We start from the raw sequence: 26,320 nt of genomic DNA on the forward strand, positions 1-26,320 counted from the left end.
CACTATGGAGTTGGAGCTGAACTTGGCCACACAATCGTGTGTGTAGAGTGAGTACAGCAGGGGGCTTAGAACACAGCCCTGGGGGGACCCGATGCTCAGGGTGATGGTGTTGGAGGTCTGACCCCCCACCCTGACCGCCTGGGGTCTTTCACTCAGAAAGTCCAGTACCCAGGCGCTCAGGGCGGAGCTCAGACCTAGCTCGATCAGCTTGTCCACCAGTCTGGTGGGGACTATGGTGTTGAACGCTGAGCTGTAGTCAATGAACAACAGTCTCACATAGCCCCCCTTCTGACGGTCAAGGTGGGAGAGGGTGCTGTGCAGTACCTGGGAGACCGCGTCGTCAGTGGACCTGTTTGTCCTGTATGCAAATTGCATAGGGTCCATATCACTGGGGAGAGAGTGTATCCCTTGTGTATCCCTTGTATTTGTGTGTGTGTGTGTGTGTGTGTGTGTGTGTGTGTGTGTGTGTGTGTGTGTGTGTGTGTGTGTGTGTGTGTGTTCAGTGGCTTCACAAAAGAGGATCCTGGTTGGTTGTTTTGTATCAGGTGACCACATACCCATTCAATCTGTATTTAATCTCGAAAAGATCATTGAGAGCAAGCTCTCATTTGCAATGACGTTGAGAAGTACAGCACACGTAATAAATACAAAAACAATATAGAAACAGAAAAGTAAATCAATTAAACAATTTAAATGAATGAAAACAACTACAGAGGTGAAATGATTGGCTATTATATAAATTTTCAACTGATCAATGGATACAAAGTACAAAGTTTTAAAGTGCTTTACAAAACATTCCACATGTCGGGGCACAGAAACTAAAAGCAGGTTTTCCTAATTCAGTTGCAAACTCTAGGGATCTTACGTAAGCCACTCACCAGCGCGGGTGGGATAAGGTCCAGAGTTCCAGTCCAGCAATGAAGTGATGTAGGGTGAAAGATCATCAATAACAGCTTTAAAGCCCTCAGCTCTGAACTCGGTAAAATCTGCACCTGGCTCGCTGATAACAAACTATCATTACACCTGGGTAAAACAGAGTCCATTCTCTTTGGATCAAAGAACAAACTCAGCAAGGCCAACAGCTTCTCTGTTACAGTGGGTGATAATATTGTCACAAGGAAAGATGAAATTACATACCTGGGTTCCATCCTAGAGGCAAATCTTTCCTGTGACAAAATGGCATCCAATGTAATAAAAAAAGTCAACCAACGAACAAGATATTTGTACCGGATCTCCTCTCTGGTAAACAAGAATACCCTGAAGACTCTGGCAGGAGCACTCATTCAAGGGTACTACGACTATGCTTGCACCTCATGGTACCAAAAGCACATCAAAGGCCCTAAAAACAAGGCTCCAAACATCACAAAACAAACTGGTCAGACTACTGCTTGACCTTTCTCCTAAAACACACCTCACCCCTGCCCATTTTGACAATCTAGGATGGCTTAGAGTAGACAACAGACAGAGTACAGCAACTTGCAATGGGCCTGGTCTACAAGATGTACAACCCTACACCACAAAGATACCCATGTACCTGTCGAAATACTTCCCAAAGGTCAGTGAATTCCACGACCACAACACCAGAGGGAGTTCCACAAATCACTTTCAACACAGATTCGGCACAAACAAGGGACTAAATACGTTTCGCAATTATGCCACATCAATGTGGAATGCCCTACCCACAGGAAGGAATGTCAATCCCTACCCTCCTTCAAAACCGCTCTCAAAGAGCACCTACGGGTGGCTGCAATTAGAAACTGGCCACTGTAAATGTCAAAATCCCCCCCACTCTCCCACCCAACCCCCTCTAATGTACAGTTTCTTCCCCTACGGATATATACATCTTTTTTATGATGTTCTCTCTTTCTTACACAGTACCATATATTTGTATGTCTTGTATGTCATAAATGTCTTGATGAATTGAAAATGGAGGACCCTTATGTAAACAAGACGAAAGTCTTTTTCTGGTCTTCATCCTCTTAGCAGTTGTTTGTATTGAGCTGTATTGTACCCATTCTGCAATCTGTTAATAAAGTTTTCAATCAATCAATCAATCAATCAATAAATCAGGTATGCATTATGATGTCAGAAGAGGGCGTGGTTTGGTGACGCATTGCGGCTCAGCGAGGAGAGGAGAGTCGCTCTCCAAATAGCTTGTGTGTGCAGAGAGAGCGTGCAACACGCCGCTTCACCCAAAATGCTGAGACACGCATCTTAACTAGAAATGCAAGGCGGTTGCATTGCCGCAGTTCCCGATCAATGTATTGTTATGTTAAAAAAATTATTGAAAATATCATATTTGATATGGCGGAATTGAAGTCGAGGTGAGTCGATCCGTTGTTGTTGTCGCACAGACAGTCAACTCGCCTGCTGCTTGGACTGCGCGTTTCAAGCAGGCTATCTATCCGATGAAAAGGAATCAATACGGATAGAGATTTTTTTTTGTCCTGATATACATTTATTGTTTAATACCTGGGAGGAACCATGACGACAGGGCAGGATGAAAGCACAGTCCGAGTGGCTTTGAGGTAAGTACCTTGAGTTTTTACGACATTTGCACCTGCCCTGCGATCAATAGGCATCGCTGAGTGATGGATATGTCCATGGTATGATATTTATGATTGTGTATGAAGAACTGATTGTATTGATTGATTCCATGTGGATGTGGCAAATAAAACTCTGAATCTGAAATCTGAATCTGATGCGGACCTGTCACAGCCACTGGCCTTCTAGGCATCATCTGTTGACACCCAGCAGCACCTATATGATCGATACAAATATATCTATAATTATATTGTAGCTCAGTGACCCACTTCCATTTGTGCGCGCTGTTTTTGAGGACACATGTCCCCCTATATGCAGCTACACTTTATTAATATCTTTATTAAAATAAACTATAGGTGCAGTTATTAAACTGTGCGTGTGTGATGTTACAGCCCAGCTTTATATTTGTGTCATGATGACGCAGCATTGCACCTATAGAGAAAATCCACGAAGGTGCTTATTAATAATAACAGCAGACATGCGACCAGCCATGGGCAATTTTCTGCATCGTTTGGCATTAAGATGGATGATATCATCTTTTGTCAAGGCTGAGTTATCAGAGGGAGGGAGGGAGGGAGGGAGGGACAACCAAGGCCTCTGTTGTTCTATCTGGCCTGGAGCCACACCACCGGGCATCGTCTTGTTGCATCCTCCTCTCAAAGACGACTGTTGAGCGACGGCTAATCGATGAAAGAAGTGCTTTATTGGCAGCAACACCGAGGAAAGGATCCAGTCAACCGTTCAGTTCTGTCCGCAACACTGAACTGTATAGTCTCTGCATTTTGAACACATGCAAAGACCAGCTCAGCTATGACCGTCACTATAATGTAGGCCTGCTATGCCTTAATGTGATAGCTAAGCTTTTCATCAAATAACCGGCTTTTTTCTGATGACAGCGAGCTTACACATAAGCCTAATGTATGAGTGTGCTATTGTATTAAATATGGCCACTCCCACACAGTTTGTGAGGTGGCACAGTGACAGATATTTGGCTAGTGGGACAGCCAGCTGGCCATAGTTTATCTCTCTCACACTCTCTCTCTCTCTCTCTCTCTCTCTCTCTCTCTCTCTCTCTCTCTCTCTCCAAATGCAAATAAGCATAATGCATAAAAGCTACATGGACATTTTTATTATGATGAAGATGATACATGATGCTCCAAGAGTCTTGATTCAGCTGTGTGTGTGTTTGTTTGCTGCCCTTTGTGTATGTGTGTGTGTGTGTGTGTGTGTGTGTGTGTACAGTATGTGTGTGCACATGCATGACATTTTCCATAGTCATGGTCATGGGTTCTTAGAACTTCTTAATGCTTCCTGTCATTGCTCTTAACTCTTCCATGAGGCTACTTTGTATAAGTGCAGCAGCATACACCTCATACTGACCATAAACACACTCCTGACCATCCCTCAACCTGTGTCCCAATATTAAAGGCAAAATCCACCCTAAAATAGAATTCACACAATGTGTGTTATTTCTATAATGTTGTACGGCTCAGTTTTGAATATGAACACAAGTGCTGAATACCAGCGAGACAACACCAGTGATGAATGATTGATGTCATCGACAGACATATCCTGGAGCTGCTCCATAGAGGGTGAATAGTGGAACAACTCCTGGGACACTATGGTAGTAGCAGCCATGGTGGTTTCACTGCGATATGGCCCTTCTATGTTCATAGCTGTAAGCCCTACGTTTATATACAACTCATTTGGGTGTAAAAGCTCAAACTAATTTATCTACAAGCTCACAAAGTCGGCCAGTGCTTCATTGTCCCTGAACCAACTCCAAAAAGTGTCACGTGATGACATCATAGATTGGCGTCTCGATGCTCTGATGTCCAGCTTTGGGAGACTGTTGTCTGTGTTTATAGATATTATTGATGTACTGTCTGTAACTGTCTGAGATCACTACATAATTGCACAATGTAACAACCTGTATTGGTATTAACCAGTAAGGGTTTGGGGAAATTAGAAATCGACTTGGAACTTACAGTCGTTCTTATACATTCTCTCATTGTACAAACTTCGAATGAATGCGATATTACTCAAATTGATCTATTCCCCATTCTGCTGGGGGGGGGGACCTCCTTAAACCCCTGCTAAGGACCTCCGTGGATCCCTGGGCTGGGCCCCACTTTGAGAACCACTCTTCTACTGTAGTAATGAACTTGACTGGTCTGTCCTCTTTCTTTCTATTGTTTACATGTCCAAAAAGGGACCATCGCTCCCAGGCTCTATGAGCAGAATAGAATAACTGTATTCAGCCCCTACTGAAGGCCAACACACCACTACGGTGCTGCTGTCTCGTTGCTTGGTTCTATCTTTAACATGACCCTCGGAGTGCCTTGGTTTAGCAGGCTTGGCGTAATGAGGTAGGGGCCGGTTTGTTATTGTGTAATACATTGACCCCCCCCCCCCCCCGTTCACCATAAACCAACCTGTTCTTTTAAAACTCCCTCAAAGGCAAACAAAGCGCAGAGCATTTGCACTCTTCAATGCATTCGTGTCCATAGTGTATGTTTGCACTGCCGGAGCACTGAGGGAGTTACACAACCAACGTCCATTCATCATTACAATGATTGTAGTTTGTGTAGGATGAGGCTTATTTTGCACAGTGCAACATAAGACACTCCATGTCACTGTAGTCTGTTACTGAATGGCTGGGCTGCAGTGATGGGATGGGTGTGTGGTTTAACTGGGGGTTCCTGTACAACCTGCCTGATGGGGTTATTATTATATCCATACAGTGTACAGTAAGTACAGGTTTGATTGATGTCCTGGCTGATGATAGACAGGTGGTGAGGAGGACCACAGTGAAAGGGAGTGTTGTGGATGGTGGGGGATTACCGTAACAACTTGCTTTAAGTTACGACGCAATTGCCACTGACAGAGTCGTTTACATGCTTAGATAATCACCACATCAAACTCATATTTTGCTCTAGTAGTTATTTTCTCCCTCTAACAATAATATCATGTGGATCTCTGCCTCTTAACAATAATAACATGTGGATCTCTGCCTCTAACAATAATAACATGTGGATCTCTGCCTCTAACAATAATAACATGTGGATCTCTGCCTCTAACAATAATAACATGTGGATCTCTGCCTCTAACAATAATAACATGTGGATCTCTGCCTCTAACAATAATAACATGTGGATCTCTGCCTCTAACAATAATGACATGTGAATCTCTGTCAAAAATGACATGCACACTTGAATGAAAAAGGACATGAAAACAACAGAGGTGGAAAAGCTCATTAAGATGAGCTGCACAATTAAGGTGGTCCGGATTTCTGGAATTGGCCTACTGTACTTAATGACCAGACTAAGTTCTCTAGACTTGGCTGACAAGAACCATTTGTTTTGGCTGTGGGATTTAACTTACAACTAAACCTCGAGGGAACCCTTTTTTTTAAAGATGAAAGGAAATGATAAATACAGTGAAATATTGTACTTCAGCCACGATTGACCGATTTCTTCATCACGAAGAAACATATAATCCTGTTTTTAGTACACCTGTTATAGCACATTACAACCATTGCAATATATATGCTTTCAGTGACTTGCTCAGTTGTGTTTGTGTGGAAGGAGAGGGGGAGGCATGGTGAGAGTGCATGCGGGGAAGGTTCAGATGCGTGTTTGTCACCCATGGCAGCAGCGGCTGGAACACAAAGGCGCCCGCCAGGTTCTAAAGCCTCCCCAGACCTCCTTGCTTTGTCCCGGTCCACTGAGCCAAGCCACTGTGTCAGGAGTCAGCCAGTGACCCACAGTGCTGTGTGTGTGTGGGGGAGCCCGACCGATATTAGATACCGTTATGAGTAAAAAAAAAAAATAATAATAATAATAAAATAGAATAAAAAGTCTGATATTGATATATTCTGACTATGATCCCTGAAACTTGGTTATCAATAATGAGTTAACCTGGCTGTAAATAGGAGTCTTGTCTTGTGTGACACATGTTTCCCTACTGTATGTTTTCTTTTTTTTAGCATCTAGGCATTTCACAAGGTAGAGGGTTTATATGGTTCCACTTATTCAATTGGTCTGACATTTTACGAGAGCAGAGTGGAGCATAATTAAATGAGATCTCCGTTTTTACATTTTGAGAAAAAGTCATGGGTACAAGACTGTGTACATCATCTTTCCAGGAAAGGGTTAATTGCATTAGACGTCCAGTCTCAAGTGAACGCTGCCACACTGAGAGGACGACGTTAGGAAACCAAAATAGTCTAAACAACCAATATAATACATTCTTGGACTTATATACTCATGATTACCTGACTTGTTTGTTTTAAAACGCCATAGTGATGGTGGCGAATGCCGAGATGACCAACGAAAATGTTAAGGGATGCCATGTCGGAGTAGTTGTGTGAAGATTGGCGAGGCATGCACTGCAGAGGCTTATGGGTACTGTAGTAGTTACCATGGAAACATATTAGGCTATGTTAAAACATTTAACTTTATTGGTTGCAACAGTATAAGAATTCAATTATACCTCCGTTAAAGATTATGAACCTACACAATACGGTTTGGCTGTAATACTTTTTGACAGATTTGATCTTCAATGGGTGGCTACAATGGGGGAAAACCAATCAAGTGGAACCTCACTCCCCAGGTCTATACCATCATGCTTTCACACTGCGGTGCTGCCAGATACCTCTTGTGTTAGCTAGAGCATGTAGCGTAGCCTGTATAGGTTCTGCTGTTACCATACAGTTCTTCATTCTCCTACTGGCTCGAGGAAAGCTAGCATTGTGTTCATACTTCTCTCTCCACATACAGTACCACATGGCTTTAAGTGCTAGCCAAGGTATCCAGATGGGAAATTAATTACATGGATACTGATAGTATACAACTAGTAGTAAGTTGTGTGTGCGTGTGTCCGTGCGTGTGTGCAGACGTGCTTGCAACAAGGAAGCTGATTCTTTCCAGAGGTCAACTTTGGATAGGCTTGGCTCAGTACAGAATAAGCCAACTGACCTCACACAGTAGGCCTACTTTGTACTTTACGAGTGCACAAATATATAATGCTGTGAGGTGATACGCAGAGAGGAGTGACCGAGTCAATATCACCAGAGTCCCAAATCTGAAATCAGTCTCGAGTCACAAGTCAAGTATCCACGATACTACCGAGCTTACCATGGATAATGGCAACCCTACAGTAGTGAGCTGAGTGAGACCCTTTAGTACAGTTCTAGTTCCTTACCGTATCTGTCACGACTGTATCTGCCTTCTAATCTAGACTGCACACAGTATTCTGTTCCACTAAGACACCACTAAGCATAGCCTACACTTAAACTGAACTGAACCCAGAAATAGACTCTGACCGAGCGGCCGGCCGGCCCACGGCACTGCTTGAAGACTTCGAGTTATCTATAACAGGACCTCTGAGGAGTCAGCGCATTTCGACCAGATGCAGCCGCACCGATGCAGAGCCCCCGCGACGACACGCGGCCACACTGCAGGCCACACGCGGACGTGTTCTGTGTTTACCACGCGGAAGGGAAGTCGGCAAGTCGCCCGCCCATTGTTGTTGGATTTCGCTGGGAATGTGAGCAGCCTGTGCACAATAAATTGGGATGTAGCCTAATTATATAGTGGCTTACATGTACACACGACCACACCCATGCAAGCGTGTTGCCGACTGTTTGTCCCTGCCGTTGTCTCCTTCTGGTCACTTCGCTCTCTGTTCTATTTTTAAATCCCGTTTTCTTCCTCTGTGTTTATTTTATTATATATATATATATATTCATGTCTCTTAGGGATGTACCGATACTAAAATACGGTATTATTGGTATCAGAGAACTTTCACTATACTAGAATAGAATCTGATACTAAGAACCATGTGTAAAAGAAAATAACCTTGATTTTAGGCATGTCGGTGCACAGGAACATCTTTCAAATAGAAAAACATGGATTATATTGCAATCATTTTATTTGGATGATCCCAAAGTAGTGGTTTAACTATTGCATAAAAGTAGTGGATCATATTGGTACCTAGTATTAGCCAATACACACCAGCGTCATGGGAAATGCACTTACCATCTTCTCCAGAGTTGGACAAGAAGATGGATACCAATTTCCTCTGTGTGTTCAGTAGAAAGCTATCCGGCTGCAAGCTAGCCTAGCTTAGGACAAATTGATGGAGTGGATATGGATCAGCTAGCCTAGGCGTTGGCTAGTTTTAAGCTAGGTGATCCATATCCACTTCCATTAACTCATTCACGGCCAATCACGACTATAGTCGGCTTATCTCGCCATGCGTTGAGCGCCAAAACCCGAGTATAGTCGGGTTTTCGATCGTTTTCATTGTTTTTTCTTTTATTCGATTTTTTTTATTCTATACAGTCTCACGGACCTCGTGTATCATTGGGACTCATTCCGAGACCCCGAGATTTCAATCCCGGCCGAATCCTGCTAGGTGGCAGTATCGCCTACCCTTTGAAACCTTATTTCACACTGTTACATTTTATATGGTCCGGGCGGAGAAATGGTACCCGGGCAAGTGAAAGGCTTCATTCGAGCCCCTTGGAACTCGTCCAGCACACTTCATGCATAGTTTGTCCCATTTCATGTCAGGGACCCGATGGACATCAATACTGGAAATCAGACAATTGGAATATTATTTTTGCAATACTTCCTAGCAAAGGTAAGGACTATATGACATCAACCCTACAATGATTTTGCATAGATCGCAACGATCATATGTTGCATACTCTAAAATGTATGCCGTTGCTGACGATCAGAGCATCAAAAACGACCCCCCCCCCCCCCCCCCTTGATGCCTTCATGATGAACCATAACACCTATTATATACCTGTCCAGGTGAACAACGCAAGTGACTTTCGCAAGATGCACATAGCGCTCCATAACTCAGCTTCCAGGAATTAGCCTGGATCACTCTGAAACTATGCAATATTCACCACGGGATAACACGTGAACGTATACATGAAAAAATTTACTATTTTTTACATGTTGGACGAGAGATGGGGACTGTCGAATGAGCCATAGTATTGTCTCCATAGCTATAATATAGATATAGGGCCTAACAAAAATAATAGTTGGTTTCAGGTTGGTTGTCAGTTTGGCCATGGGTAGGTAGGGAATTTATTTTATTTTATTTTTATTTTATTCTTTCCCACGGCGACTATGGATAGGGAATTTCTTTATTTAATTAACCCTTTCACTGCCACACGACAGAAGGTTAGCCCTTTACTATCACACAACCGACGGCGATGCTCCATCATTAGCATCATTAGCTCCGCGGATGCGGAGCTAATGATGCTAATGATGAAGCATCGCCGTCGGTTGTGTGATAGTAAAGGGCTAACCTTCTGTATTGTCACATTGTCACAGTGACTAAGATTTCTATGAAACTTTATTCTTAAAAAAAAAAAAAAAAAAAAAAAAAAAAAAAACGGATTTTTTTTTTTTAATATATAATTTTTTTTTAAAACTCATAAAATATATTGGGTCGCACCTAAATCGGCAGGGTCGGTCGGCAACCTGAAACCAACCATTATTTTTGTTAGGCCTAGCTCTGCGAACATCGTGACGCATCGTGAAAGTGCCTATCTTTTAAAGCGTGGCCCATTGACCACAGGGATGGGGATACACGCTGGCGCTGAATGAGTTAATATGTGCTAAGCTAGGCTAGCTTGCAGCCGGACAGCTTTCTACTGAACACACATTGGTATCGATCTTCTTGTCTGACTCTGGAGAAGAAGGTAACGTGTTCCTTTAAAATCATAGGACCGTGATGAGAAGGTGTCGGTGCATCATCATCATTAGTCTCTATACGTAGCTGTTAGAATATCTCAACAATTATGGGTTGGCTCTGCTAACGTGATGGTTGGCACCTCCTCTAAATGCGGAGGCATCACCACAAATAGGATGTGGATGTAAGTAACCTAACTTCCACCGTTGAACTGCCACCACATGGTCATAAATAGGTCTCAGGCGGTTCACAAATAGCACTGGTTTGCTTGTTTTAGCGAGCTGCCTGTCACCTTGTTATTTGTGTCTGGAAGCGGTCTCTTTAATTACCAGCGAGGGGGCACGTTTCTCAGTAAGGGTAAGTTGTTAGAAAGGGTATTTGTATGCAGTGCACTGAATTTAACAACATGACAGTCTTCGGTGAGCGTTATGTTGTCTTCGCAGACTTTAAGCGCGTCGAGGCAGGATGTTCACACACTGTGTACCAGACCGTCTGCTGCACTAGAATATAGGCGAGTTCTACGCCGTGTTTTGAAGGCGGCTTATGCAAATCCGCCCTCCACACCTGCTGCTGTGACATCAGCTGTCATCTAATCAATGTGCATATTCATGAGGCGAGCACGGTTGAATTTGCATCAGGTGTGAACGTCCAACAATAGGACACATTGTTACTGTGTTGAATGGCTTTTTTTTTTTAAATTTGTATCTACTTTTTTTCTCCCATTTTCTATTTTTCTCCCATCCCAATTTCGTATCGTCCAATTCTACCCTCCCCTGTCTCGAATGCTGTTTCTTGCCTCCCACAGGCCGGCTGCAATGTGGACGAAGCCTTACATCACGTGTCCCCTCCGGTACTCGAGGAAGCAGCAGTCACATCTTTTCACCTGCACAGCGCGATCTCTCAGCGTCGGGGGTCTGCGTTTGGAGGGCACGCCGCCCCCGTCGCTTCCTGATTCTGCTGCGCAGGCGCACCAACCGACCTGTAGGAGTCGCTGTCCACAACGTCCGATCCCCACCCATCAGCTTCCCACCCCCTAATACTGCCAATTGTATTAGTATGAACGACCAGCCAAGCTGATAGCAATGCGGAGAGCTGGGCTCGAACCCAGCGTCTCCTGCATTGGTGGTGAGCGCCTTGCCCACTGCACCACCTAGCCGCCCTGAATGGCTGTTTTTCATAGTCGAGAAGCGTATCCACTGGCAAAAAGAATCGTCGGGTGAGTCTACTCAGTTGGACAGAAATCCAAACGGTTAACCAGATCTGACTGACTTCCACTCGACCTCCGTTGTCGTGTTTACCTAACCCATTATCTCCTATGTTGGTGCCCTTAGAGCTGCAGATGGTAGCCAACGTTTCTGTACACGCCCCCCCCCCCTCCCCCCCCTCCACAATTTTGGGGCTAGCTTTTGTGTCGCTCGCTCAGCCATCGGCCCACTGTTGACACAAAAATGGGAGTCCTGTGTCAACAAGACATGGCTGAGCTACAGAGGAACCCAAGCTTGACACTGTGGTGGGAGGTTGGAGTGGAGGAGGGTTTCAAAGGAAATTCTATGTAGTCGCATCCATCCAGTTCTGTTACCACTTCTTCTTCTTTTCGACATTAGACAGCGTTCATCTTCAGGCACATCTGACCTTCTGTAGTATCTTTGTAGGTACAGACTAGTGCATAGACATCTGATGTTCTGTAGTATCATTGTAGGTACAGTGCATATCAATATGAATTGAAAATGGGGGACCCTGATGTAAACAAGACAAACGTCTTTCTCTGGTCTGCATCCCCTTAACAATTGTGTGTATTGAGCCGTACTGTATTGTACCCATTCTGCAATCTGTTAAATAAAGTTTTCATTCATTCATTCATTCATTCATTCATTCATTCATTCATTCATTCATAGGCATCTGATGTTCTGTAGTATCTTTTGTAGACCGTGTATAGACATCTGACGTTCTGTAGTATCTTTTGTAGACCGTGTATAGACATCTGACGTTCTGTAGTATCTTTTGTAGACCGTGTATAGACATCTGACGTTCTGTAGTATCTTTTGTAGACCGTGTATAGACATCTGACGTTCTGTAGTATCTTTTGTAGACCGTGTATAGACATCTGACGTTCTGTAGTATCTTTGTAGGTACAGTGCATAGACATCTGACGTTCTGTAGTATCTTTGTAGGTACAGTGCACAGACATCTGACGTTCTGTAGTATCTTTGTAGGTACAGTGCACTGCACAGACATCTGACGTTCTGTAGTATCTTTGTAGGTACAGTGCATAGACTCAGTGGAGTGGACACGGGTGTATAAAGATGGCAAACAAAGCATCTAAAAGTGGGCGTGTGTTTCCCCCCAGTTCAAAGACTCATATGATACAGTGGGTGTGAATGACATGGAGGGAGCAACACAGAACGTTGTCAGTACAGGAGGTCTTCTATCATGACGCAACATGTCCACGACTCCACGCTGTTCAGCTACATACAGTATTGTGTCACCACACAACATCAAGCCCTTTGGAAGTTGGTTGTGGCAAAAAGGACATGCCCATTGTTGTGGCATGTTAGGCCTGTCACTACCCTTTATGCAATTAACACCCATCGTATGTGTGTGTGTGTTTGAGCAGTCTCACTGTGTGGAAGAGACATTGCTTTTTATATCCATGAAACAAACAAACCATGCCTGCCTAATGTGGTCTCTGAATATTTCACTTAATTTTCAACGATTAATGTCCCTTGACTATTATGTGAAGATTAATCAACGGTGTGTGTGTATGTGTTTTTTGTAATCCAATAAATATAGACACAACACACTGCAGCAGTATGGAATGAGAGCCCCAACTTAACTATTTAATTAATAAAAACAACATCAGTAACATATCCCATCACTCACAGTATAATATGTATTGGAAAGACCAAATATTGTCAATTATACTGTAAAAAAAGAAGGAAGATTTCCTCATGTTGTCATAATGTCTAGATGCGGTATGTGAGGAGGACTGTGCTCCCCGGTCCCCACCCACCTCTCCATGTTGACAGCTAGCCATGTGGCTCAGTGACACCTCCTGTTGTCTAACCCCTGTCCCCCCGGTCTGCATTGTGACCTCTGACCCACAGGAAGTAGTAGATACGTTGTCAGCATGCCACAGAGGCAAGGCGGGGACCCAGGTAGGCCTGTTTGTTTGGGGGGGGGGGGGGGTCTTGTATCCATAACAAAATCTAGAATCAAGCAGCCCAACATCTGAACTCTGGTCAGCGTCAGGGTAGCGCCGTCACGTCAACCATAACGAACTTGGCATGCCAACAGGAAATCCAGACGCTCCTCATTGCACTGGTCTGGGTTCAATCGCAGGCTGTAGGGAGTTCAATAATTAGGTTTATGATTAGGTTGAGCTGGTGCGTAGGCCTGTGGTTACAGCGGTTTTTCCCATCTCAAACTATTGTTAAAACGACCCTAAGACCCTCACACAAGGGTCCTTCCCATCCATGACAACTGAACAAACGGCATTCTTCTAAGAAACGCCTGAGTCATATATTCTATGGAAAGTTCTATGTAGATGACATTTTGATATCGGGCACACAATGTAATCACCTATTCTTTTTTCAGCAATCTTCTAAAGGGCACACTTGAATTACGCTGTCATTTGTGTTGACTGCTAATAACAGTATTTCAGGCAAGCACTAGTTCTCCCTAATGGCATGTTCCTTTGTGGAAACACGTCACATTCTTTATTTTTCTTTTATCCACTTTTTCTCCTTTTCTGTTTTACTCTCATCCCAATTTAGTCGTGCCAATTCCCCCCTCCGCCCTGTCTTGATCGTTGCTTGCATGTGCCCCCCACTGGTCGGTCGTAGGGAGAATCTATCGCATGTCCCCTCCGATATATGCAGAGTCAGCCAGCCACTTCTTTTCACCTGCCAGCGTGGAATCTCATTGGCGAGGTGTAATGTGTGGGAGGCTCACACTACCCTCGACATCTCCTGTCCTTGCTGTGCAGGCGCCCTGACTGACCTGTAGGAGTCGCTGTTTACAACGACCAGATTACCACCCATCGACTTCCCTCCCACTGACTCTGCCAATTGAGTCAGTATGACGGCCGGCCCAAGCCGGAGGCAACGCTGACAGCCGGATTCGATACTGGTGTCTCGCACGTTGGTGACGAGCGCTTAGACCGCTGCGCCACCCAGCCGCCGAAACACGTCACATTCTATGTTTTTTCTTTCTTCTCTACACAGGAAGCCTTTCTGACACTAGGAGGTACAGTAGGGGTTTGGTTTCCTCTCACTCTCTCCTTCTCCTTTGAGAGGGGCGTGCTTTTACCTGTTGTGGGATTAGACTTGAGCCCTGCTGGTTAGGTTTTTGGGGACATGTTGCCAAAACAGCTTTTGTTTTATGTCAGAGTGATTGCGGAGATGGGACAAAGATTATGTGGCTATGTGGAAAACCCCATGGTGGGTTAGGACATTATTAAGCCCTAAAGTACCGAATAGAATCAATTGCATTGTATCATTTCACATTTGTATACTGTACATGGGGTTACAACGCAGGAGATGGTGGAGGGTAAACACGTCTTTTTGGTCTTAAAATACAATAGGTCAAGTCAATAGAACATTTAAGTATTTAACATTGAAACACTTATAGACGAAATGTACAGCAAAGACTGACCACTAAAAGGGTCAGAGTGATTGATTTGAATTAAAACCACACCGTACGACTTTAGAGAGAAGTACACTACATGCATAGCTCTTTCTACCTTTTTTAGGCTGAAATAACTCTTGGTATAACCTAAATTCATAGTATAGTAAATTTGAAATGAAAATAAATAAATAAAAAATAATGATCACTGACTGGAACTCATATTATACTGTATCCACTTTATTTTTTTTATTTTACCACTACATCACAGACCATAGTCACAAATTATAAATGTATAATCTTTTTAACAAACACGTTTTTACATTTACATTTTTTTTTGTATATATAAATTACAAACTTACACATGAACTGATTAAAATTTTGACTCTCTAGCCAAGGGTTCCACTTGTCACTTTACTTTTAGGATCTCTGTTGTCAAATCGGTTCTCTCAGGTCATATCAGTCATATAAGAAGGATGCACAAATGGCCTGTTGGGTCTGGCAGTGAATCAATAACCTGATGATGATTTAAGTCACTGATATAGAGGACAGGATGCTGAGACTCATGTCCTGCGGCCCATGTCTCCACCCCTAGCGTCTCTCAGACCGCCGCGCTGGCACAATATCCCACTGGGATCGGATTATTTCTTTAAATCCAGCTTCCATTACCGCGGTCACCATGGCAACCTCTTTTCTCATGTCTCTTAAAGCACAGAGCGCTACACTACAGAGACGGCGATACAGTGTTAATAACATGTCATTTCCAAGTGATGGTTAATAATCGAGTACCTCAGAGTAGACGGAGAACCATATAAGTGTGTTTTTAGGTTTTCAGAGGAACAACGTTTTCAGACTTTATTATCTAAATCTTTACACTATTTTATGATTTTTTTTTCTTATGTATTTATGAGGAGCCTAGAACAAATACTTTCACAACGTTACAATAAAGCCCATTCTGAGTCTACTGATCTGTACAATGAAGACCAACAGAAGGAACCTTGTAGGGCCATTATTAGGTGGTTAAACTGCAGGGCCTGCCCTCCCCAGGCACTGCAGTACACCTGTCCCTTACCACCCATGTAGCTGCATACACTCACTACTGTAGGGCTGCGAGGGATACTAGTAGGGCTGACCTCTACTAGTTGAATAGTCGACTAATCGATCGAAAGGAGCCGTAGTCGACTGCCAACCTCTTAGCCGAATGAGAAAAATTCTAATAAATGCACATTAACCCATTCTCCGCCAAAATCGCTGTTCAGCGTTATTCCCCGCCATGCGTTGTCTGCCAATATCGCTGTACAGCGTGTTTCAAGTTCATATTTCATATTTTCATCATGGAATTCATATTTCACCCACGGAGCCTTGTCATATGCTGCGGGAGCCATCACAACTCTCCAACGCTTCAATACCGCCACCTGGTGGCTGATCGGCGAGTTGCAACCGGAAGTCGATCTTTTGGGTTCCCGGTGCGTCTCACTATTCCGTCCGGGCACTCGTTTATCGTCCCTGGACTCAAGACGCACACCGTGGCGTGGATATCGATCCATTGCCATAACTCAATAATCCACATGATTTGGGCGTATATTAGTATTATACAAACTGGAACTGGATCGCATCGATCCACATCACATAACTGGGATCTGTTGGCTCCACTCTCATCGCCCATCGCTACAAGGAAGCTGCCGTGAGTTTCAGCGTTTTTCTTTATCATTTTCTATACAAATTGCTCTGATCTATATATCACCCATACTACATAAATCATTTAACGGCGGTCACGGAATTATAAACGACCCCCCCCCCCCCCCCCCCCCCCCCCCCTCCATTCACCCACGGATGATCAGTCATAACGCTTAGGACCATGTACAGTTGAAATTTTTAATATAACGTTGATCGGTATCAAACGGAATTTGATAATCTAATATATGCATTTATGTCTATATCTCACGTTCTAGGAAATACTGCAGAAAACGATAAAAACATATTTATACTCTAGAGCAGGGGTCAGCAACCTTTTTGACATGGAGTGCCTGTTTGAAATATAGTTGCAACTAGTGTGCCTCAACAATATTCCATGCATCGTAAATTTTTTTCTCATAATCAGGTATTTTTAATGAGAATTTTTACATTATTATATCATTATTGTTATTATTAACAATATTATTATGATGGTTGTATCAACCCTAAATCTGAGTTGGGGGGGGGGGGGGGGGGGGGGATGCAATGCAGACAAACAGCTGCATACAGTGCGACCATTTCACTCACATTTGCCCATTCATTTTTGGACACATCACAATCATAGCTCCACCTACAGGCCTAATGGAGAACACCAGGAGAACACCAGAATGGAGGGTGAATGTGAGGTATATCGTGTAAATAAGTTTTGATTGATCGCAAGACTACACTGTAAAAAAAATAATTATAATAATAAGTTACCAGAACTTAAAAATATTGAGTTCAGTTACTGTGCATTAAGGTTTTCAGTTTTCAATCCATAATAAGTTAACAGAAAAATAAGTACACAACCACATTATTTCAACCTAATAAAACTATGTTTATTGTCATTGTTTTAAGAACACAAGTTGCCTTGGTAATACTCACATTTTGAGTAAAAAAAATGGCTTTTAACATGTGCAATGTTCAATGAAATAGAAAAATAAATAATAAAGTTAATTGATTAAAGGGCGGCTAGGTGGTGTAGTGGTCTAAGGCACTCGCCACCAGTGTGGAGACGCTAGGATTCGCGTGTTCGAATCCAGCTCTCCACATTGTTTTTCAGTTTGGCTGGTCGTCCGCAGTAATACACATTGGCCGTATTACGGGGAGGGAAAACTGAAGGGTGGGGATCGAACGTTGTGAACAAGCGACTCCTACAAGTCGGTTGGTGCGCCTGCGCAGTAGAATCAGGAAGTGTCGGGGGCAGCGTGAGCCTCCCACGCGTTACTCCTCGACACTGAGAGGTCGAGCTGCGCAGGTGAAAAGATGCGACTGCTGTTACCTCAAGTACCGGAGGGGACTTGTGCTATGTATGACTTAGTCCACATTGCAGCCGGCTTGTGGGAGGCAAGAAACAGCGTTCGTGACAGGGGAGGGTTGAATTGGATGATACGAAATTGGGATGGGAGAAAAATATAGAAAAATGGGAGAAAAAGTGGATCAAAAAAAAAAAAGTTAATTGATTAATCCCACTGGTCACAATGGTGACCGTAATAATGTTTTTGTTATAAGGCTCTGCAAATGTTACTGAATGATGTAGCAATGTATTTCCAGCTAAATTGAAATAATAAACAAATAAAGGGTCTCAATTAAATATGTGGTAGTAAAAAGAACCTGTGGGAGGATTTCAACAAGATAAATGCGACAACAGTGCAAAATATTTCACTATAATATTTCAAAGCAAAAAAAAAAAGTATATATATTTTTTTTAATGCTGCCCCCTGTGCCTATGAAAATGCCCCGCGTGCCTATGCAGGCACGCGTGCCTAGGGTTGCCTACCCCTGCGCTAGAGTCTAGACGGTATTTTCGTGTGAATGAAAAAGTAAAACGTTCCTACATCCTGAACGATAGCTAATCGATGTTGAATGGGCCATAGTAATGTCCATTTAGCAATACAATTTAAAAAGTTATAGCCCTGCAAAGAAGGTGAACATCTCCATAGACTTATAGTACTGGCAGAGAATGGTTTAGGATGATCAAAGTGGTGGCAGAGAATGGGTTAAATACATTTTTGTATAATTCTTTCCCAAAGCAAAGAGGCATAGAAGCATGGCTAACGCTAATGGCGCGAATACCAGTGATGCTAACTGCCTAAGAAAACGGGCACGGAGGCACTGAAAGAGGATTTCACCCGTCTAATGAACACACTAGACAAATATTAAGATGTATCAGTGGACCAATTGCATGCTTTCGCAGAGGACAAGAAGCCTTCAGTCTACTCCTTCAGACATTAAGCACCCCCCACAGCCCAAATGGAATGATACAAAAAAAAAATATATATATAAAAAAAAAATCTTTTGCATTCACAGTCGACTATCGGCAAATTTTGGCCAATCAAAGTCGGCTATACAAATCCTTAGTTGGGGACAGGCCTAGATACTAGATAGCAAACTGACATAGAACCAACGTTGGATCAATGTTGAAGCGTCAGTGTAAGGGCGCGTTCACACCTACCCTGTTTGGTCCACTTTAAGTGGACCATGGTCCCTTTAGATCAATAGTCCGTTTCGTTTGTACAGGTGTGAACACAAACCGAACAATTTTGAGGACCAAACAACCGAACCATGGTCCTCTTGAAAAGTTGGGACTCGGTTCGTTTCAAAGTGGACCATGGTGCGTTTGCTGTTGTTGTGAACGCGATCGAACTTTATATAGTACCTAATCTAGAGCAAATGAGTGACAGACGCCTAGTGGCGGCTGGCGCGCGACCCAACTTGACAGCGCCAAGTGACAGCTTGCGCTCGACACAACTCAAATGAATGACAGGCGCGCGGACAGTCTCTCTCTTCCTCGCTCTCTACTCTAGACTCGCGCCGCGCGCGGACAGTCGCTCTCTCTCTCTCTCTCTCTCTCTCTCTCTCTCTCTCTCTCTCTCTCTCTCTACTCTCTTCGACTTGCGCCGTGCTCGTAATAGTATCTCTCTCATTACGCTGCCGGCAACTGTTTACGTTTGTGAGTGCTATAGTCCAATAGATGCGACTGTATGTCCTTTGTTTACAAATTAGATCCGCACCAAAAAGGGTAGTGTGAACGCAGACCAAAATCAAACAATGTATCATTTTCACATTTGATCCACCAGAAAGTCCGGACTATCCGCGAATAGTCCGGACTATCCCCGGACTTTCAGGTGTGAACACGCCCTAAATAACATTGAATCAGTGTTGAAATTGATCAGAAATTTAGCTGAAATGTATCCGTCAACATTGACTCGATGTTAATTAAAAGTTGTTTTTTCAACATAAAAAGGTTAAAAAGTTGTTAACATTAATTCAACATTTAGTGTGCGTGTGTGTGTGTGTGTGTGTGTGTGTGTGTGTGTGTGTGTGTGTGCGCGCATACTCAGAACATTCCCCTGGGTGCTGCTCTCTGGCTCATCTTTACCATATTTCACAATTCAGACTTTATACCTGATGACATGCTAAGTTTGAACTCTTTTAGAACTTGGATTTAGGAGACAGAGTCGTTTGTTTTCACTACAATGTTTGTTCTGTCTTGGTAAATGGTAAATGGCTGCTTTTTTTATATAGCGCTTTTATCCAAAGCGCTTTACAATTTGTTACTCACATTTTACCCATTCACTCACACATTCACACACCGACGGCGGAGGCAACCATGCAAGGTGCCAACCTGCTCATCGGGAGCTATTAGGGGTTAAATGTCTTGCTCAAGGACACATCGACACGCTGCCCGGGAGGAGCGGGAATCCAACCGGGAACCTCCGGATTGCCAGACGACTGCTCTACCTCCCGAGCCACTGTCGGCCATAGGTAGTTAAACTTTAAGCTACAGTATCTATCTACAGTATATGGGACTTTGTCTACACAGAAAGATGCAGTGACTGTAAAAAAGACGGCACTCAAAAATATACGGAATGGCGGCTGGGTGGCGCAGCGGACATTGCGCTCGTCACCAACGCAAGAGACACCGGGTTCGACTCTGGCTGTCGGCGTTGGCAGAGTTAGCGGGTGGAAGTCGATGGGTGGTAATCTGGACGTTGTGGACAGCGACTCCTACAGGTCGGTTGGCAACGTTCAAGACAGGGGAGGGGAGAATTGGCACAGTGGAATTGGGATGGGAGAAAAATAGAAAAAGAGGAGAAAAAAAAGTGGATAAAAAAATTTAAAATATATACGGAAGGAAAATGTATTAAAACGCCTTTTAATTGTGTCGTGGCTACATTGTTTAAAAAAAAGTCAACATGTTTGGACCAAGCTGGTCTTCGTCAGGGCATTTGTGAAGTTGCTAAGGGCAGTGACTGTTTATATCCATGGTACTGTAGGTCCTGGGGAAGGAGAACTCGTCCACTGTGCTGAAACATGTCAAGAATGCTTGGGAGACACTTGAACCTTTCTTGCAGGTGTCTTTGTTTTCCCTCCTGTTAAGATTAGTGTTATATCTAATCACAACTACGTAGGCATGAAGCTCTGTTTTTATTTTTATATATAACATAAATAAATGATTGTATATAATCTAACCAGGCTAGGTTGACTGAGAAGTGGTTTTCCCTGGGGGGATTTGTTAGGGAGGACTAGAGGACACACACACAAACAAAACATGTACACGTGCGGTGCACACATTAGGGTTGCTGTGGTGATGTGGAATTTCTTAGTCATCCTGGCCCGGCTACAGGACAAGGTCTCCCAGCCTGCAGGTGGATCACAGACTTCCTGTTTGACAGGAAGCAGCTAGGGCTGAGCCCAAACGTTCGGACCTTCGTTCGTTACGTTGGCATTCGAATTTTTTATTTGTGTATATATATATGTGTCTATTCATTCTGTTTAAACCAATGGGGTTTTTCTTCACAGTTGCAGATAAAGATTAGGCTACACTAATATTATAGTATTAAAACTGATGAGTTATATTCATTAAAGAAAGTTGATTTAATAAAACAATTTATTTAATTTAATCTTTATTTTTATCTAATCACTTTATTCAAATTGAGGATTTAGTTTGAGGATATTTATATATATATATATTTTTTTATTTTATTTTTTTTACTTACCGGTGACACTGGACATTTGACAAAATGACGCTCAATATCTGTAGAGCGCTTACTTCGATATTTAATGTTATGCGGCTACATTGATCTGATGTGTCTGTCCGTCTACGTCTGTTTTTAATAAATCTTATACAGTATAAGACGAGTATCCATTTGTTGGACAGAGTAATACGGCTCCTACCAAGTGTCATGGAGAGGGTCCCTGTCATCCCCCCGCCCCCTGCAGATGGGTGTCCCCCAGGGCTCCTTCCTTGGATCCCTTCTCTTCTCCCTCTACACCAAATCTCTGGATAACATTATCACGTCTCATGCCTTCTCGTATCATTGCTATGCCGATGATACTAAACTCTTCCTCTACTTTCCTCCCTCGGATATCCACGTCTCTGAGCGGATCTCTGCCTGTCTGTCCGACATCTCCGCCTGGATGACGTCCAACTAGGGCTGGGCGATATGGAAAAAAATCATATCGCGATAACGATATGATAATTTTATTTTATTTCTCGATATCGATAATTATCGAATTGTTATAAGTATAAATTTTTTTTTTGTATGTTTATTTGCCGCCATCTTTAGTGTTACATCCCCTCACACTCCAGTTCTCAGGCTGCAGCTGGTTTAAAAGCTAAAGTAAACCGGCTTCTCTGCTGGCTGTGGCTCCAGAGGAGTTGAACAGTTCTGGCTCTGCTAGTTTATTTTCGATCTTTTGGCGCTTTTTTGGTGGACAAACCACCGCACATGTGCACTGTGACTCGTGACTGGAGTCTAGTTCTGCTAGCACACATAGCCTACTGTGTACAGACGGTTTCAAAATGTATTTTAAATTAGAAAGCAGACAAAATAAATGGACAAGAGAAAAAGAAATCTGAATTTGGTCAGTATTGTCATTTGGACAAGCAAAGCCATTACTTTAAGTTGCAGGCAAGAAAGACAAGTCTGTCCACTGTCTCTGGTTTTAAAACTGCCCTGTTGCAGGTAAAAAAAAAATGTAAAAAAAAAAAAAAACGATTTTTCGATTTTTTATTTTATTTCGGTATTCAATATCGATTATTAAAATATATCGCGATATTTATTGTTATCGTTATATCGCCCAGCCCTACGTCCAACCACCTCAAACTGAACCTAAGCTAAATAATTGCTTCACCTGCCGGCCAAATCCTCCCCCCTGACCGACCTTTCCATCACAGTGGAGAATGTAGCTGTGGCCGCCAAAGAACCTTGATGTTGTCCTCGACGACCAGCTGAACTTCTCTGCTCACATCGCAGCAACAACCCGAACCTGCAGATTCCTCCTGAGCAACGTCGGAAGGGCGGAACCCTTCCTGACAAAAGAAGCCACCAAACTCCTTGTCCAATCAACAGTCATCTCCCACCTCGACTACTGCAATGCACTGCTTGCTGGCCTTCCGACCACTGCCACCAAGCCTCTTCAACTCATTCAGGCCGCCCGCCTGATCTCAAACCTACCGAAGTCGGCTCATGTCACCCCACTTCTTAGAGGCCTGCACTGGCTCCCCATTGCCGCACGAATCCGCTTCAAGGCCCTCGACCTGGCACATCGTGCGGCAAAGATAACGGCTCCCGCCTACCTCCGGTCAATGGTCTCTAACTACACACCCTCAAGACCTCTACGCTCTGCATCTTCTGGCCGTCTCAGACCCATTCCTATCCGAGCTCCGGGAGGGTCATCAAAGAGAAGCCGCGTATTCTCGGTCCTTGCCCCACAATGGTGGAACGAACTTCCCACCACAGTTGGGACAGCCGAATTCTGAACAATCTTCCGCCGACACACTTCTTCAATCAATATCTGAAATAAAAAAATTCTAATAATAACCCTAACTAACCTTACTGTCATGCACTTGTCCTAATATACTAACCTACATTTTAGCACTCAACACTTTGATGAACATTGTTACTCAGCTGATAGAGTTGTGCCCTTCCTGCTGACTTGTCGTACAAAACTTGTAAGTCGATTTGGAAAAGCGTCGGCTAAATTACTAAATGTAATACCTTCCATCATTGACAATGTAGCTATAGCTTTATTTAGTGCATCGCGCAAACATAATGCTCCTGGCAGTTTACTCGAACCTCTGGCAGCTTCAAGTTCAAGTTTCTTTAATAGTTGTCATACAGAAGTACAGAATACTTTTATACAAAATGCTTCTTACTGTTACGCTCCAGAGACCGTGCAAGACAAGATAAGTATGAAATAAAATAACATAGTATAGCATGTAAATTAGAAGTAAAAAAAATGAGGTCACAGTGTTCAGTATAGACATATGTACAATGTTCGATGCAGAATAGACGTAACTGAGTTACCATATAATATACAATACTGTGCAGTGTACTAATACAATACTATATAGTGCAAGGCAGAAATGGGATGAGGTGCAATTTAGGTACAATTTACAGTGGGTGTACGAGTTGTAGTGCAAATCCTTTATCAATAAATATAAAGTGTGTTTGTGTGGTTTAAGTGAGTGTGTGTGTGTGTGTGCTGTGTGCATTTGATGGTTGTTGCATAGTGTTTATTGTTCGTTTAGCAGCCTGATGGCCTGGGGATAGAAGCTTCTTCTGAGTCTCTCTGTGCTCGCCTTAAGACTCCGGTATCGCTTGCCTGACCGCAGCAGTTCAAAGAGGCAGTTGTTCGGGTGGCTCGAGTCCTTAATAATTCTCTTAGCCTTCCCCCTTCACCGCTTGTAGTAAATGTTCTGGAGGGTGGGAAGCCCCCCTCCAATTGTGCGTTCGGCTGAACGTGTCACTCTTTGTAGTCTGCTACGGTCTTGTGCAGTGCTATTCCCAAACCAGGAGGTGATGTTGCCAGTCAGGATGCTCTCTATTGTACATGAGTAGAAGTTCCTAAGGATCTTCTGACTGACTTGGAACTTCCTTAGGCGCCTGAGGAAGTAGAGGCGTTGTCGTGCCTACCACAATCCTCTGCCGTTTCAGAGTTACCGGTATATGCCTTGCCCAAGGGTACAGACAGTTGTACTCCTGAGTAAAGTAAGAACATCTCCAGCTGTAAATGTCACTCCCAACTCCGATCACAGTCTGACCTCAGGGCTGCAACTGCCTAGACATATATATCATTGGTGTCTCGTCAGTGACTGAGCCAGACTGTGTGTGAGATGGAGACGCACCGACACCACAGCACCAATCCGGACCATGGCTTTTACTGAACAGTATAGACTTAGACCATCAGTCTGGAGTCACTGGACCGAAATTATTGAGATATAATCAAATTCCCTCCATTAGACAAATCTAACATGCGTCTATGCGTTTAAAATAGTGGTGGGACTCGATACATTTTTTTTTATCGAATTAATTCGAGACTTTATAGTTAATTCATCGAAATTAATCACATTTTAATCGCATATCAATATTTGATGCGAAAAGCTAAATTTGTTTAATTAATTTACCAGGGCCAGTTTCTAATTGCAGCCACCCGTAGGTGCTCTTTGAGAGCGGTTTTGAAGGAGGGTAGGGATTCACATTATTTTACGGCTGTGGGTAGGGCGTTCCACATTATTGTGGCATAATTGCGAAACATGTCGGACATGTTTCTTAGAATCTGATTTTAGTATTGGCGAAATTCTCTAATACCTATTTAAGCTGGTATCAGACTGATATCCAATACCAGTATCAGTATTGGTGCATCCCTAGTGTGTGTGAGTCTTCTCTCTCTCTGTGGGTGTGGGAGTGGGAGGGGGGTGTAATGTGAGAAAGGGGAGCCAGGCTGGGCTGACGACCCTAGAGAGAGCAGCCAACCGAAGGTCTTTACATAGCTACCGTATCCCCATTGTGTCTCGCTATGGTAACAAGTACACACTTCCACAAGGAAACATGCACACACACTGCTAGCCCCAGTCGTGTGTGTGTGTGTGTGTGTGTGTGTGTGTGTGTGTGTGTGTGTGCGTGTGATGGATAAACAAATAGATAGATGGATTCTTTATTAACCCCCTTAGGGAAATGAAATGCATGAATGAATGAAAACGTTATTTAACAGATTGCAGAATGGGTACAATACAGTACGGCTCAATACACACAATTGTTAAGGGGATGCAGACCAGAGAAAGACGTTTGTCTTGTTTACATCAGGGTCCCCCATTTTCAATTCATAGTGCATCACAGTAGGGTTGCAGGTAATAGATGTAAGATGTAAACATTATTGTATATGAAATAAAAAGTATACAAAATGGGAAAAGAAACAAGAATACGGGGAACCTTAAAATGAAAACTGTATCCGTTTGTTTTTTCTCCACACACTCCTTCACACAGGTTCAATGCTTCCCCACCCCAAGGAATGTCGGGCATTGCATTATAACTCAGGCAGACAGTCCAATGGGCTGATGACATCATCTCAAGCAGCCATACTGCTGTGCTCGGCACATCTCCACACTAACGTGTCCTGCTTACTCTTCATATTATCGGTGTGGACTAGAGACCACTTGGGGTGCAGTGTCAGCTTTTGCTTTTTGTGGCTTTGATTTTAGCTCTGTGTGTGCATGATAACCAAAGGCTACTGTATATTTGAATACCGTTTATGTCACAAATGTATCAGTACTAAATACCTATATGCCATAAATGTCATGTATGTTGTGTATGTCATAAATGTCTATATGAATTGAAAATGGGGGACCCTGATGTAAACAAGACGAACGTTTTTCTCAGGTCTGCATCCCCTTAACAATTGTGTGTATTGAGCCGTACTGTATTGTACCCATTCT

The 26,320-nt window shown here is 43.3% G+C and overlaps 1 protein-coding gene across 1 annotated transcript in view; it reads left to right on the forward strand.

The window, feature by feature from the left end:
- The first annotated feature begins 2,443 nt into the window (after positions 1 to 2,443).
- kif21a (kinesin family member 21A) overlaps positions 2,444 to 26,320 on the forward strand; it is a 130,039-nt gene continuing 106,162 nt past the window's right edge. Inside the window, exon 1 of the mRNA XM_084334869.1 lies at positions 2,444 to 2,528. Within this exon, the coding sequence (XP_084190995.1) occupies positions 2,485 to 2,528 (44 nt within the window). The 5' untranslated portion in view covers positions 2,444 to 2,484. The remainder of the gene's footprint in view (positions 2,529 to 26,320) is intronic.

This window comes from Notolepis coatsorum, assembly GCF_963971535.1.
Source record: "Notolepis coatsorum genome assembly, chromosome: 18".
In the NCBI taxonomy this organism is placed as follows: domain Eukaryota; kingdom Metazoa; phylum Chordata; class Actinopteri; order Aulopiformes; family Paralepididae; genus Notolepis; species Notolepis coatsorum.